General features: G+C 34.0%; 1 protein-coding gene across 1 annotated transcript in view; it reads left to right on the top strand.

Annotated features, from left to right (window-relative positions):
- The window catches only part of LOC108714919 (mucin-5B-like), an 81754-nt gene that overhangs the window by 64373 nt on the left and 2941 nt on the right, over positions 1-14440 (top strand). Inside the window, exons 74-97 of the mRNA XM_041561906.1 lie at positions 74-175; positions 620-739; positions 896-994; positions 1436-1555; positions 1712-1810; positions 2214-2327; positions 2507-2608; positions 3151-3270; positions 3425-3523; positions 3964-4083; positions 4240-4338; positions 4728-4841; positions 5021-5122; positions 5575-5694; positions 6351-6449; positions 6957-7076; positions 7233-7331; positions 7777-7896; positions 8050-8148; positions 8598-8717; positions 8869-8967; positions 9949-10068; positions 11666-11717; positions 13748-13871. Of these exons, the coding sequence (XP_041417840.1) occupies positions 74-175; positions 620-739; positions 896-994; positions 1436-1555; positions 1712-1810; positions 2214-2327; positions 2507-2608; positions 3151-3270; positions 3425-3523; positions 3964-4083; positions 4240-4338; positions 4728-4841; positions 5021-5122; positions 5575-5694; positions 6351-6449; positions 6957-7076; positions 7233-7331; positions 7777-7896; positions 8050-8148; positions 8598-8717; positions 8869-8967; positions 9949-10068; positions 11666-11717; positions 13748-13871 (2582 nt within the window). The remainder of the gene's footprint in view (positions 1-73; positions 176-619; positions 740-895; positions 995-1435; positions 1556-1711; positions 1811-2213; positions 2328-2506; positions 2609-3150; positions 3271-3424; positions 3524-3963; positions 4084-4239; positions 4339-4727; positions 4842-5020; positions 5123-5574; positions 5695-6350; positions 6450-6956; positions 7077-7232; positions 7332-7776; positions 7897-8049; positions 8149-8597; positions 8718-8868; positions 8968-9948; positions 10069-11665; positions 11718-13747; positions 13872-14440) is intronic.

The following is a 14440-nucleotide window of genomic DNA, read 5'->3' on the forward strand; positions in this document are numbered from 1 at the left end:
CTACAGTGTATAAGCTGTACTTATGCCTGTGTTATTTTAGGATAACAAAATGTTTGTGCTTTATGTCTCACAGGGACAAGAATACCAACGAATGGAGAGTTCCTGCTGTCCAATATGTCCTACACCTATAGGATGTGTAATGAAGATGTATGACAACACAACCAAATTCCTAAAGGTACTTTTCATGCTAATTGTAAAAAAAGTCATCTTTGACAAAGGTCCCCAGGTTGTAGTAAAACATCAGAATCAAAGTGAAATAATGAAATAACAAACTCGTTATTCACAGATTTTGTATTGTGGGCCCCTTGTTTTAATATATATATATATATATACAGTATGTACAGCCATAAAATCAAGAACATTCTGTAAAATCTGCCTGTGGGATTGTATCACCCAAAAAGTTGATACTTGCTTCTCCTGCACGGCAGACTAAAGATGTATTTGTTTTTATTTGTATTTATACTTTTCCTGCTAATGTTTAAAATGTGTTGTAAAGTATGTGCTTTGGTCACCCATATAATAAAGATCAATGTGAAAATCTGATTGTAGAATTGCATCACTAAGTAGATATATTTGGACAAAACATCTACAGAATTTTATTGTTGGATTTAAATTGCAGCCTGGAGAGATCTACACACCTGAAGAAGACAAATGTATCTCCTATGTATGTAAACCAGACTTTGAACTAGAAACACTTAAGGAGAAATGTCCTATCACAGATCGATCAGATTGCTCAGAGGTAAGATTGTGATTTTCTACATTCACTTGGCTTTCACGTTGAATAGTCCATTCAGAGTACCATAGTATTCATGTTTACTCCTTTACTACTCTTTATGAATGGAATTTTTCTCTTGGTTTAGGATAACAAAGAAATCTTGTGCTTTATGTCTCACAGGGATACGAATATGAAAAGAAGGTGGGTGACTGCTGTGGAACATGTGTACAAGTGGCATGTGTAATGAAGATGGATGACAACACAACCAAATTCCTAAAGGTACTTTTCATGCTAATTGTAAAAAAAATCCTGTCATTTTTGACAAAGGTCCCCAGGTTGTAGTAAAACATCAGAATCAAAGTGAAATAATGAAATAACAAACTCGTTATTCACAGATTTTGTAATGTGGATCCCTTGTTTGAATATATATTTATATGTAAAGTCAAAAAATCAAGAACATTCTGAAAAATTTGCCTGTGGGATTGTATCACCCAAAAAAGTTGATCCTCCCCTTCTCCTGTATTGCAGACTATAGATGTATTTGTTTTTATTTGTATTTATACTTTTCTTGATAATGTTTAAAATGTGTTGTAAAGTATGTGCTTTGGTCACCCATATTATGAAGATCAATGTAAAAATCTGATTGTATCACTAAGTAGATGTATATGATAAGTATGGATGAAACATCTACAGAATTTTATTGTTGGATTTAAATTGCAGCCTGGAGAGACCTACACACCTGAAGATGACAAATGTATCTCCTATACATGTAAACCAGATTTTGAACTGGAAACACTTAAGGAGAAATGTCGCATTACAGATCAATCAGATTGCTTAGAGGTAAGATTTTGATTTTTATCATACACTTGGCTTTCACGTTGAATAGTCCATTCAGAGTACCAAAGTATTAATGTTTACTCCTTTACTACTCTTTATGAATGGAATTTTTCTCTTGGTTTAGGATAACAAAGAAATCTTGTGCTTTATGTCTCACAGGGATACGAATATGAAAAGAAGGTGGGTGACTGCTGTGGAACATGTGTACAAGTGGCATGTGTAATGAAGATGGATGACAACACAACCAAACTGCTAAAGGTACTTTTCATGCTAATTTAAAAAAATAAAATAAATATATATATATATATATATATATATATCCATAAATCAAGACCAATTCTACAAATCTGGGCATGGTGTATCACCCACATACCGGGTGTATCTCCTGTACAGCTAACTATAGATTTGCAAAATTTGCACTACAGAATGACATTTCAGAAAGTATCTTATAAAATAACATACAGATATTCCAGAATAACATTGTGTTTTGTTTTTGTAAATATCTACTATGATACCAACAAAATATATGTAATTGTGATGTTATCTGAAATATATACAATGGATAAAATTGTGAACATTAATCTGAAATTTAAACAATGGATGAAATTGTGAACATTACTCTGTGCAACTACAGTATTGTATTGTTGTATTTACATTGTAGCCTGGAGAGACCTACACACCTAAAGAAGACAAATGCGCCACTTATATATGTAAACCAGACTTTTTACTGGAAACACAGACGGAGAAATGTCCCATCATAGAACCATGCTTTGATGTAAGATTCTGTCTTTCTAGATACAATCCACTTTGCTTTTACAGTGATTTACCCATTAAGAACCTTTATAAAGGAATACAATGGTTTTGTTTAATACAAATATTTACTACAGTGTATAAGCTGTACTTATGCCTGTGTTATTTTAGGATAACAAAATGTTTGTGCTTTATGTCTCACAGGGACAAGAATACCAACGAGTGGAGAGTTCCTGCTGTCCAATATGTCCTATACCTGTGGCATGTGTAATGAAGATGTATGACAACACAACCAAATTGCTAAAGGTACTTTTCATGCTAATTGTAAAAAAAATCCTGTCATCTTTGACAAAGGTCCCCAGGTTGTAGTAAAACATCAGAATGACAGTGAAATAATGAAATAACAAACTCGTTATTCACAGATTTTGTAGTGGGGTACCTTGTTTTAATATATATATATATATATATATATATATATATATATATATATATATATATATATATATATATATATATATATATATATATATATATATATATATATATATATATATATATCTACAGTATGTACAGCCATAAAATCAAGAACATTCTGAAAAATCTGCCTGTGGGATTGTATTACCCAAAAAGTTGATACTCGCTTCTCCTGCACGGCAGACTAAAGATGTATTTGTTTTTATTTGTATTTATACTTTTCCTGATAATGTTTAAAATGTATTGTAAAGTATGTGCTTTGGTCACCCATATAATGAAGATCAATGTGAAAATCTGATTGTAGAATTGTATCACTAAGTAGATATATTTGGACAAAACATCTACAGAATTTTATTGTTGGATTTAAATTGCAGCCTGGAGAGATCTACACACCTGAAGAAGACAAATGTATCTCCTATGAATGTAAATCAGACTTTGAACTGAAAACACTTATGGAGAAATGTCCCATCACAAAACAATCAGATTGCTTAGAGGTAAGATTTTGATTTTCTACAATTGGCTTTCACGATGAATAGTCCATTCAGAGTACCATAGTATTCATGTTTACTCCTTTACTACTCTTTATGAATGGAATTTTTCTCTTGCTTTAGGATAAAAAAAAAACCTCTTGTGCTTTATGTCTCACAGGGATACGAATATGAAAAGAAGGTGGGTGACTGCTGTGGAACATGTGTACAAGTGGCATGTGTAATGAAGATGAATGACAACACAACCAAATTCCTAAAGGTACTTTTCATGCTAATTGTAAATCAAATCCTGTCATCTTTGACAAAGGTCCCCAGGTTGTAGTAAAACATCAGAATCACAGTGAAATAATGAAATAACAAACTCGTTATTCACAGATTTTGTAGTGTGGATCCCTTGTTTGAATATATATTTATATGTAAAGTCAAAAAATCAAGAACATTCTGAAAAATTTGCCTGTGGGATTGTATCACCCAAAAAAGTTGATGCTCGCTTCTCCTGTACTGCAGACTATAGATGTATTTGTTTTTATTTGTATTTATACTTTTCTTGATAATGTTTAAAATGTGTTGTAAAGTATGTGCTTTGGTCACCCATATAATGAAGATCAATGTAAAAATCTGATTGTATCACTAAGTAGATGTGTATGATAAGTATGGATGAAACATCTACAGAATTTTATTGTTGGATTTAAATTGCAGCCTGGAGAGACCTACACACCTGAAGAAGACAAATGTATCTCCTATACATGTAAACCAGATTTTGAACTGGAAATACTTAAGGAGAAATGTCGCATTACAGATCAATCAGATTGCTTAGAGGTAAGATTTTGATTTTTATCATACACTTGGCTTTCACGTTGAATAGTCCATTCAGAGTACCAAAGTATTCATGTTTACTCCTTTATTACTCTTTATGAATGGATTTTTTCTCTTGGTTTAGCATAACAAAGAAATCTTGTGCTTTATGTCTCACAGGGATACGAATATGAAAAGAAGGCGGGTGACTGCTGTGGAACATGTGTACAAGTGGCATGTGTAATGAAGATGAATGACAACACAACCAAATTCCTAAAGGTTCTTTTCATGCTAATTTAAAAAAATAAAATAAATATATATATATATCCATAAATCAAGACCAATTCTACAAATCTGGGCATGGTGTATCACCCACATACCAGGTGTATCTCCTGTACAGCTAACTATAGATTTGCAAAATTTGCACTACAGAATGACATTTCAGAAAGTATCTTATAAAATAACATACAAATATTCCAGAATAACATTGTGTTTTGTTTTTGTAAATATCTACTATGATACCAACAAAATATATGTAATTGTGATGTTATCTGAAATATATACAATGGATAAAATTGTGAACATTAATCTGAAATTTAAACAATGGATGAAATTGTGAACATTACTCTGTGCAACTACAGTATTGTATTGTTGTATTTACATTGTAGCCTGGAGAGACCTACACACCTAAAGAAGACAAATGCGCCACTTATATATGTAAACAAGACTTTTTACTGGAAACACTGACGGAGAAATGTCCCATCATAGAACCATGCTTTGATGTAAGATTCTGTCTTTCTAGATACAATCCACTTTGCTTTTACAGTGATTTACCCATTAAGAACCTTTATAAAGGAATACAATGGTTTTGTTTAATACAAATATTTACTACAGTGTATAAGCTGTACTTATGCCTGTGTTATTTTAGGATAACAAAATGTTTGTGCTTTATGTCTCACAGGGACAAGAATACCAACGAGTGGAGAGTTCCTGCTGTCCAATATGTCCTATACCTATGGCATGTGTAATGAAGATGTATGACAACACAACCAAATTGCTAAAGGTACTTTTCATGCTAATTGTAAAAAAAATCCTGTCATCTTTGACAAAGGTCCCCAGGTTGTAGTAAAACATCAGAATGACAGTGAAATAATGAAATAACAAACTCGTTATTCACAGATTTTGTAGTGGGGTCCCTTGTTTTAATATATATATATATATATATCTACAGTATGTACAGCCATAAAATCAAGAACATTCTGAAAAATCTGGCTGTGGGATTGTATCACCCAAAAAGTTGATACTCGCTTCTCCTGCACGGCAGACTAAAGATGTATTTGTTTTTATTTGTATTTATACTTTTCCTGATAATGTTTAAAATGTGTTGTAAAGTATGTGCTTTGGTCACCCATATAATGAAGATCAATGTGAAAATCTGATTGTAGAATTGTATCACTAAGTAGATATATTTGGACAAAACATCTACAGAATTTTATTGTTGGATTTAAATTGCAGCCTGGAGAGATCTACACACCTGAATATGACAAATGTATCTCCTATGAATGTAAATCAGACTTTGAACTGGAAATACTTAAGGAGAAATGTCCCATCACAGATCAATCAGATTGCTTAGAGGTAAGATTTTGATTTTCTAGAATTGGGGGCTGATTCACTAAGGGTCGAATATCGAGGGTTAATTAACCCTAGATATTCGACTGGGAATTGAAATCCTTCGACTTCGAATATCGAAGTCGAAGAATTTAGTGCAAATAGTGCGATCGTACGATCGAAGGATTATTCCTTCGATCGAACGATTAAATCCTTCGAATCGAACGATTCGAAAGATTTAAATCCAACGATCGAAGGAATATCCTTCGATCAAAAAAAGTTAGCCAAGCCTATGGGGACCTTCCCCATAGGCTAACATTGACTTCGGTAGCTTTTAGGTGGCGAACTAGGGGGTCGAAGTTTTTTTTAAAGAGACAGTACTTCGACTATCGAATGGTCGAATAGTCAAACGAGTTTTACTTCAAATCCTTCGATTCGAAGTCGTAGTCGAAGGTCGAAGTAGCCCATTCGATGGTCGAAGTAGCCCAAAAAATACTTCGAAATTCGAAGTTTTTTTACTTCGAATCCTTCACTTGATGTTAGTGAATCGGCCCCGTGGCTTTCACGTTGAATAGTCCATTCAGAGTACCATAGTATTCATGTTTACTCCTTTACTACTCTTTATGAATGGAATTTTTCTCTTGCTTTAGGATAAAAAAACTCTTGTGCTTTATGTCTCACAGGGATACGAATATGAAAAGAAGGCGGGTGACTGCTGTGGAACATGTGTACAAGTGGCATGTGTAATGAAGATGGATGACAACACAACCAAAGTCCTAAAGGTACTTTTCATGCTAATTTTAAAAAAAATCCTGTCATCTTTGACAAAGGTCCCCAGGTTGTAGTAAAACATCAGAATCACAGTGAAATAATGAAATAACAAACTCGTTATTCACAGATTTTGTAATGTGGGCCCCTTGTTTGAATATATATATATATATATATATATATATATATATATATATATATATATATATATATATATATATATATATATATCTACAGTATGTCCAGCCATAAAATCAAGAACATTCTGAAAAATCTGCCTGTGGGATTGTATCACCCAAAAAGTTGATACTCGCTTCTCCTGCACGGCAGACTATAGATATATTTGTTTTTATTTGTATTTATACTTTTCCTGATAATGTTTAAAATGTGTTGTAAAGTATGTGCTTTGGTCACCCATATAATGAAGATCAATGTGAAAATCTGATTGTAGAATTGTATCACTAAGTAGATATATTTGGACAAAACATCTACAGAATTTTATTGTTGGATTTAAATTGCAGAATGGAGAGACCTACACACCTGAATATGACAAATGTATCTCCTATACATGTAAACCAGATTTTGAACTAGAAACACTTAAGGAGAAATGTCGCATTACAGATCAATCAGATTGCTTAGAGGTAAGATTTTGATTTTCTGCATACACTTGGCTTTCACGTTGAGTAGTCCATTCAGAGTACCAAAGTATTCATGTTTACTCCTTTACTACTCTTTATGAATGTTATTTTTCTCTTGCTTTAGGATAAAAAAAACCTCTTGTGCTTTATGTCTCACAGGGATACAAATATGAAAGGAAGGTGGGTGACTGCTGTGGAACATGTGTACACGTGGCATGTGTAATGAAGATGGATGACAACACAACCAAATTGCTAAAGGTACTTTTCATGCTAATTGTAAAAAAAATCCTGTCATCTTTGACAAAGGTCCCCAGGTTGTAGTAAAACATCAGAATCACAGTGAAATAATGAAATAACAAACTCGTTATTCACAGATTTTGTATTGTGGGCCCCTTGTTTTAATATATATATATCTACAGTATGTACAGCCATAAAATCAAGAACATTCTGAAAAATCTGCCTGTGGGATTGTATCACCCAAAAAGTTGATACTTGCTTCTCCTGCACGGCAGACTAAAGATGTATTTGTTTATATTTGTATTTATACTTTTCCTGCTAATTTTCAAAATATGTTTTAAAGTATGTGCTTTGGTCACCCATATAATGAAGATCAATGTGAAAATCTCACTGTAGAATTGTATCACTAAGTAGATATATTTGGATGAAAAATCTACAGAATTTTATTGTTGGATTTAAATTGCAGCCTGGAGAGACCTACACACCTGAAGATGACAAATGCGTCTCCTATGAATGTAAATCAGACTTTGAACTGAAAACACTTATGGAGAAATGTCCCATCACAAAACAATCAGATTGCTTAGAGGTAAGATTTTGATTTTCTACACTTGGCTTTCACGTTGAATAGTCCATTCCAAATACCAAAGTATTCATGTTTACTCCTTTACTACTCTTTATGAATGGAATTTTTCTCTTGCTTTAGGATAAAAAAAAACCTCTTGTGCTTTATGTCTCACAGGGATACAAATATGAAAAGAAGGTGGGTGACTGCTGTGGAACATGTGTACAAGTGGCATGTGTAATGAAGATGGATGACAACACAACCAAATTGCTAAAGGTACTTTTCATTTTAATTGTAAAAAAAATCCTGTCATCTTTGACAAAGGTCCCCAGGTTGTAGTAAAACATCAGAATCAAAGTGAAATAATGAAATAACAAACTCGTTATTCACAGATTTTGTATTGTGGGCCCCTTGTTTTAATATATATATTTATATCTACAGTATGTACAGCCATAAAATCAAGAACATTCTGAAAAATCTGCCTGTGGGATTGTATCACCCAAAAAGTTGATACTTGCTTCTCCTGCACAGCAGACTAAAGATGTATTTGTTTTTATTTGTATTTATACTTTTCCTGCTAATGTTTAAAATGTGTTGTAAAGTATGTGCTTTGGTCACCCATATAATGAAGATCAATGTGAAAATCTGACTGTAGAATTGTATCACTAAGTAGATATATTTGGACAAAACATCTACAGAATTTTATTGTTGGATTTAAATTGCAGCCTGGAGAGATCTACACACCTGAAGAAGACAAATGCGTCTCCTATGAATGTAAACCAGACTTTGAACTAGAAACACTTAAGGAGAAATGTCCCATCACAAAACAATCAGATTGCTTAGAGGTAAGATTGTGATTTTCTACACTTGGCTTTCACGTTGAATAGTCCATTCCAAATACCAAAGTATTCATGTTTACTCCTTTACTACTCTTTATGAATGGAATTTTTCTCTTGCTTTAGGATAAAAAAAACTCTTGTGCTTTATGTCTCACAGGGATACAAATATGAAAAGAAGGTGGGTGACTGCTGTGGAACATGTGTACAAGTGGCATGTGTAATGAAGATGGATGACAACACAACCAAATTCCTAAAGGTACTTTTCATGCTAATTGTAAAAAATATATAATTTATAATTTATAAATATATATGTTTATACATTATCAATAAATAATTATTATAAATACACACACATATATATATATATATATATATATATCATTCCACAGAGCATCTGCACTCAAATGATACATATCAGTACAGCTAGTGCACAGTCAAATTAACTATATGAAAAAATATTTTCACCTTACTGTTTAACTTTATTTAAGTCACATTGTACAAAAAAACCCAAACCTTCTTAGGATCTTTCTTCATATATATGTTTATAGTTATAAGGTTTGTCAAACTCTAAAATCAAGATCAATGTGAAAAATCTAGCCATGGAATCACCCAGAATTCCATGTCCTGTACAATAAATAACTAGTTTGTTTCTGTGACATTCTACTGCCTTCACTTAGGGGCTGATTCACTATTGGTCGAATATCGAGGGTTAATTAACCCTCAATATTCGACTAGGAATTTAAATCCTTCGACTTCGAATATCGAAGTCGAAGGATTTAGCGCAAATGCTACGATCGTACGATCGAATGGTCGAATATTCGAACGATTTTTAGTTCGAATCCTTCGATTCGTAGCCGTAGTCGAAGGTCGAAGTAGCCCATTCGATGGTCGAAGTAGCCCAAAAAATACTTGGAAATTCGAAGTTTTTTTTACTTCGAATCCTTCACTCGAATTTAGTGAATCAACCGAATATCGAAGTCGAAGGATTTAGCGCAAATGCTACGATCGTACGATCGAATGGTCGAATATTCGAAAGATTTTTAGTTCGAATCCTTCGATTCGTAGCCGTAGTCGAAGGTCGCAGTAGCCAATTCGATGGTCGAAGTAGCCCAAAAAATACTTGGAAATTCGAAGTTTTTTTACTTAGAATCCTTCACTCGAATTTAGTGAATCAGCCCCTTAATGATTTCAATAATATCTCCGCTCTATCCACTTATAACGTTTGTTTACATCTCAGCCTGGAGAGACCTATACACCAGAAAGTGACAAGTGCATCTCCTATAATTGTTCGACTACTTATGATGTCATAAAACTAATGGAATCCTGTCCTGCTTTTGATGCAAAAGAATGCAAAGAGGTAAATTGTGTTCTTAAACCAACATTGTACATTTTTAGATTATAGTTAGACCAATGTTAATATAATCCAATGAGTGAATGTTGAAAATGGCACATAATCATTAGAACATGACCAAAACAGAGATTAGAAAAAAATGGTTTTATGGTCTGTTATATAGAAAATAAACTCATTTACATAACATTATTGCCTTCAAGGGAGCTCCATACAATAGGGGGGTTATTTACTAAAATTTGGAATTATCTAATTTTTAACAAACTCATCCTACTGTAACTTTCATCCATGGCGAAAATTCACTAAAGGACGAAGCGCCTAAGGCTAGCGGTAATACGCTAGCGTAGCACATTTTCATTAATTCGCCGATTTGCTAACGGACATTGGCGTAAATTCGCTAGTGTTACTTCACACCCTTACGCAACGGACGTAACTACGCAAATTCACTGACGCGCGCATTTTTCTGAACGCTAGAGTATAGAGTAGATAGGGATTGCTTCAAAAAAAGTTGAAAATTTTTTCAAAGTCCCAAAAAACGCTGGCGTTTTTTCTTTTTTTATGGGTGATAGGCTGAAAAATAACGAAATTTTTTTTGGGGCTACCCTCCTTCCCCCCTACATTTCCTAACTCATGGCACCTTAACTATACAGTGGGCACATGTGTAGGGCAAAATAAACATTTTATTTGCTGTTTTGAAGGTTTCTCACTAATACATTATTAGTAGTATGCTATTGGGCAATCATAAATAGAAAACCATTTTAAAAAATAAGGGACGCCCCCTTGGATCCTGTGATTCACGGTGCAAACAAACATACCAAGCAAACCAAACATGTTAGGTCACATGAGCCAATTAACAGACAGTGTTCTGTATTTTACTTCCATGCTTCTTTCTGTTACAGTTAGATTTGTAGTATTTCTGGCCAGGTGATCTCTGAGGCAGCACACAGACCATCACTAAGGGGCATATTTATCAAGGGTCGAATTTCGAATTGAAAAAAACTTCGAGATTCGAATTCAAGAAGACCAACCAAAATTAAGTCGAAGTGTTTTTTTGGTTGAAAAGTTCAGTTTCCGATCAAAAGGTCCATATTTGGCCGAATTAGAATTGTACGAATCGAAGGAATAGCGCATTCGATTTGTTTTTTCACCAATTGATTCCAAATGGGTTCTAGGAGGTCCCCCATTGGCTAAAACAGCAATTCGGCAGGTTTTAGATTGCGAATGGTCGAAGTCTAATTTGTAAAGAGACAGTACATGATAAATTTCAATATTCGAATTTTTGATTTTTTTTCAAATTTGAATCGAATTTGGACTATTGCCTAGTCGAAGTACACAAAAAATAGCTTGACATTCACATTTTTTTCATTAGAAAATTCACCTCGACCTTTGATAAATCTGCCCCTTAATGGTGGTTCAAGGCAAGAGATGTGAAAGGAAAATATTTACTTAAATATAAATATTCCAGTTTTGTAAAATTCTTTAATATGTTACTTAATTTGATATAATCTGTTGCTTAAGTGTTCATTTTGGGGTATAGTTTTTCTTTGAAAGCAATACAGTAAGTCCTTATCATTATCTTTTCCTTATTTCTTTCCTTTTTTTATAGAACAAGGGTACCATAAAGACAACAGCAAATGGCTGCTGCAAGATTTGTGAACGTAAGGAAATATTTTATTACTGTATATTGCCAAATCTTCCTGTATATAACCTTGTAACATTCCCTGGGATTTACAGCCTTAGAAATGACTATGTTTGATATCAGAAATAGTAATGTACAGTATACAATGTAACATAAAAGTGACAACTTGACCAATCTGGGAAATTAACATAAAACACAACATTGAGAGTGATGTAATGGTACTGGTATGACATCACAACCCATAGCCTGATCTTTCTGCATGTCAAGGCTTTAGCAACCATGACTGCTCTGATTTCAGTGGAGCCTACAAACTAGCATTGAATTTGGTTTAACCTTGGACCCTTACAATTTGTGCAATGACAGTACAGGCATGAGATCCTTTATACGGAAATCCATTATCCAGAAAGCTCCAAATTACGGAAAGGCTGTCTCCCATAGAATCTATTATTATAAAATGTTCAAAATTTTAAAAATGATTTCCTTTTTCTGTGTAATAATAAAACAGTCACTTGTACTTGAAACAAACTAAGGTATAATTAATCCTTATTGGACGCAAAACGCATCAGTTAATAGAGCTACTCCATCAGAATTCTGCACTGAAATCCATTTCTCAAAAGAGCATACAGATTTTTTTATATTCAATTTTGAAATCTGACATGGGGCTAGACATATTGTCAATTTCCCAGCTGCCCCTGGTCATGTGACTTGTGCCTGCACTTTAGGAGAGAAATGCTTTCTGGCAGGCTGCTGTTTTTCCTACTCAATGTAACTGAAAGTGTCTCAGTGGGACCTGGATTTTACTATTGAGTGCTGTTCTTAGATCTACCAGGCAGCTGTTATCTTGTGTTAGGGAGCTGCTATCTGGTTACCTTCCCATTGTTCTTTTGTTTGGCTGCTGGGGGGGGGAAAGGGAGGGGGGTGATATCACTTCAACTTGCAGTACAGCAGTAAAGAGTGACTGAAGTTTATCAGAGCACAAGTCACATGACTTGGGGCAGCTGGGAAATTGACAATATGTCTAGCCCCATGTCAGATTTCAAAATTAAATATAAAAAAAAATCTGTTTGCTCTTTTGAGAAATGGATTTCAGTGCAGAATTCTGCTAGAGCAGCACTATTAACTGATTCATTTTGAAAAAATGTTTTTCCCATGACTATCCCTGTAAAGTTTACATGATTTTCTACTAGACTTAAGGTATGAAGACCCAAAACTATAGAAAGATCCATTATCCAGAAACCCCCAGGTCCCGAGCATTCTGGATAACAAGTCCCATATCTGTAGTAGTTAAAGGGTTTTGAACAGTAGCGCACTTATTTATCAAGGTCTGAATTTATCTCAATATCGGCTGCTACAAATTCCGATCTAAGCTGCTCGGGTTTTTAATGCTTATTTAGTATTACATTCTCCCGATAATTACCTCTGATTTTTGAATTTTCCCCCGAAAACTCAGAATTTTTCTGAGTTTTCACCAGAAAGCTCCGAAAACATTGTGAAATTGCCTGAAACCCCTGACACAACAAAAAATCAATGGGACTTTTACCATTGACTTTTATGCAACCTTGACAGGTTTGAGATGCCGTGTTTTTATATTTGGGCGTTTTAGCCCTCAGGTTTAATAAATTCAGATGAATTCATGATTTTTTTAAAAAATGTTTGGGATTTCGGGGATTTTCGGGTATTCGGAGTTTAGTAAATAACCCTCTAAAACAGTTTGATTTTTTAAATGTATTTATTGGGATATTATATCCCCATATTATTATGCATTCGATGCCGCATATTTGCCCAGTTTCCTTACATTCGCCCAGTTTTTCACCTATGAATGTTAATTTTGGAAACAGTTTTAGGTTTAATGCATTTGAAGTCATCTTACACCAAAGCTTCAGCCAAACCCTGAATTAACCTCCCTCCATGTTATGTTTTGTTGTAAATTTAAATTTTGGGTTTGACTGTCCAAAAACAACAAAGTTTGTAGTTGATTGAAATTGCGTGCGATTGTTTATAGTAAATATATACTTAACTAGACAAAATATGGGTTGTGTTGATTTTCAGTTCCAAGCACAAAGACTGCATGCCTTGTCAATAAAGAGAGCAAGTTCATCACATACGGAACCTGCGAGTCTGAGCAGAAAGTGGAAATGACCTACTGTGAAGGAACCTGCAATACCAAATCAATGTAAGTTCTGCAGTTCACAACCTGTATTATAGTCACATTACTTAGAAGACACATTATACTTTAACTGGGGGTTCTGTAAAGCCGTAATAACGAGAGAAAAACGATAAAGCTATATATATAAAATTATTATGAATAGAGCTACAATAGTGAATTCTACCATAGGCACATCCAGTATACTTAGTTTATTATTTTCATTTCAAGTTTAGTCACTTCTACAATATGCTTTATGAAATAAGGGGAATGCAAGTTTTGTCCAGCGATAAATATGGTTAAATGATAATATGGGGGTGCCATGAGAGTGTGATCACACATGACTCGTCCATGGTAATGCCCCTTGTGGCTGATCTCTTTATACCAACTATTCACTTTGAAGACAAAACACAGAAAGGAATCATCAGTCATCAGTCTAACCCATGCGGTGGCATTGACCAGTTGCTAGAAGCACTCTTGTGCCAGCACTCTGCTAACCTACATTATGGACCAGCTGCTATAAACCATAAAAACCCATTATTTGTACACAAAAAGGAGAAAATTGTCAGCATACAGTTTGCCTTTAAAAACAAGTATTA

This window comes from Xenopus laevis, chromosome 4S (assembly GCF_017654675.1).
Source record: "Xenopus laevis strain J_2021 chromosome 4S, Xenopus_laevis_v10.1, whole genome shotgun sequence".
In the NCBI taxonomy this organism is placed as follows: domain Eukaryota; kingdom Metazoa; phylum Chordata; class Amphibia; order Anura; family Pipidae; genus Xenopus; species Xenopus laevis.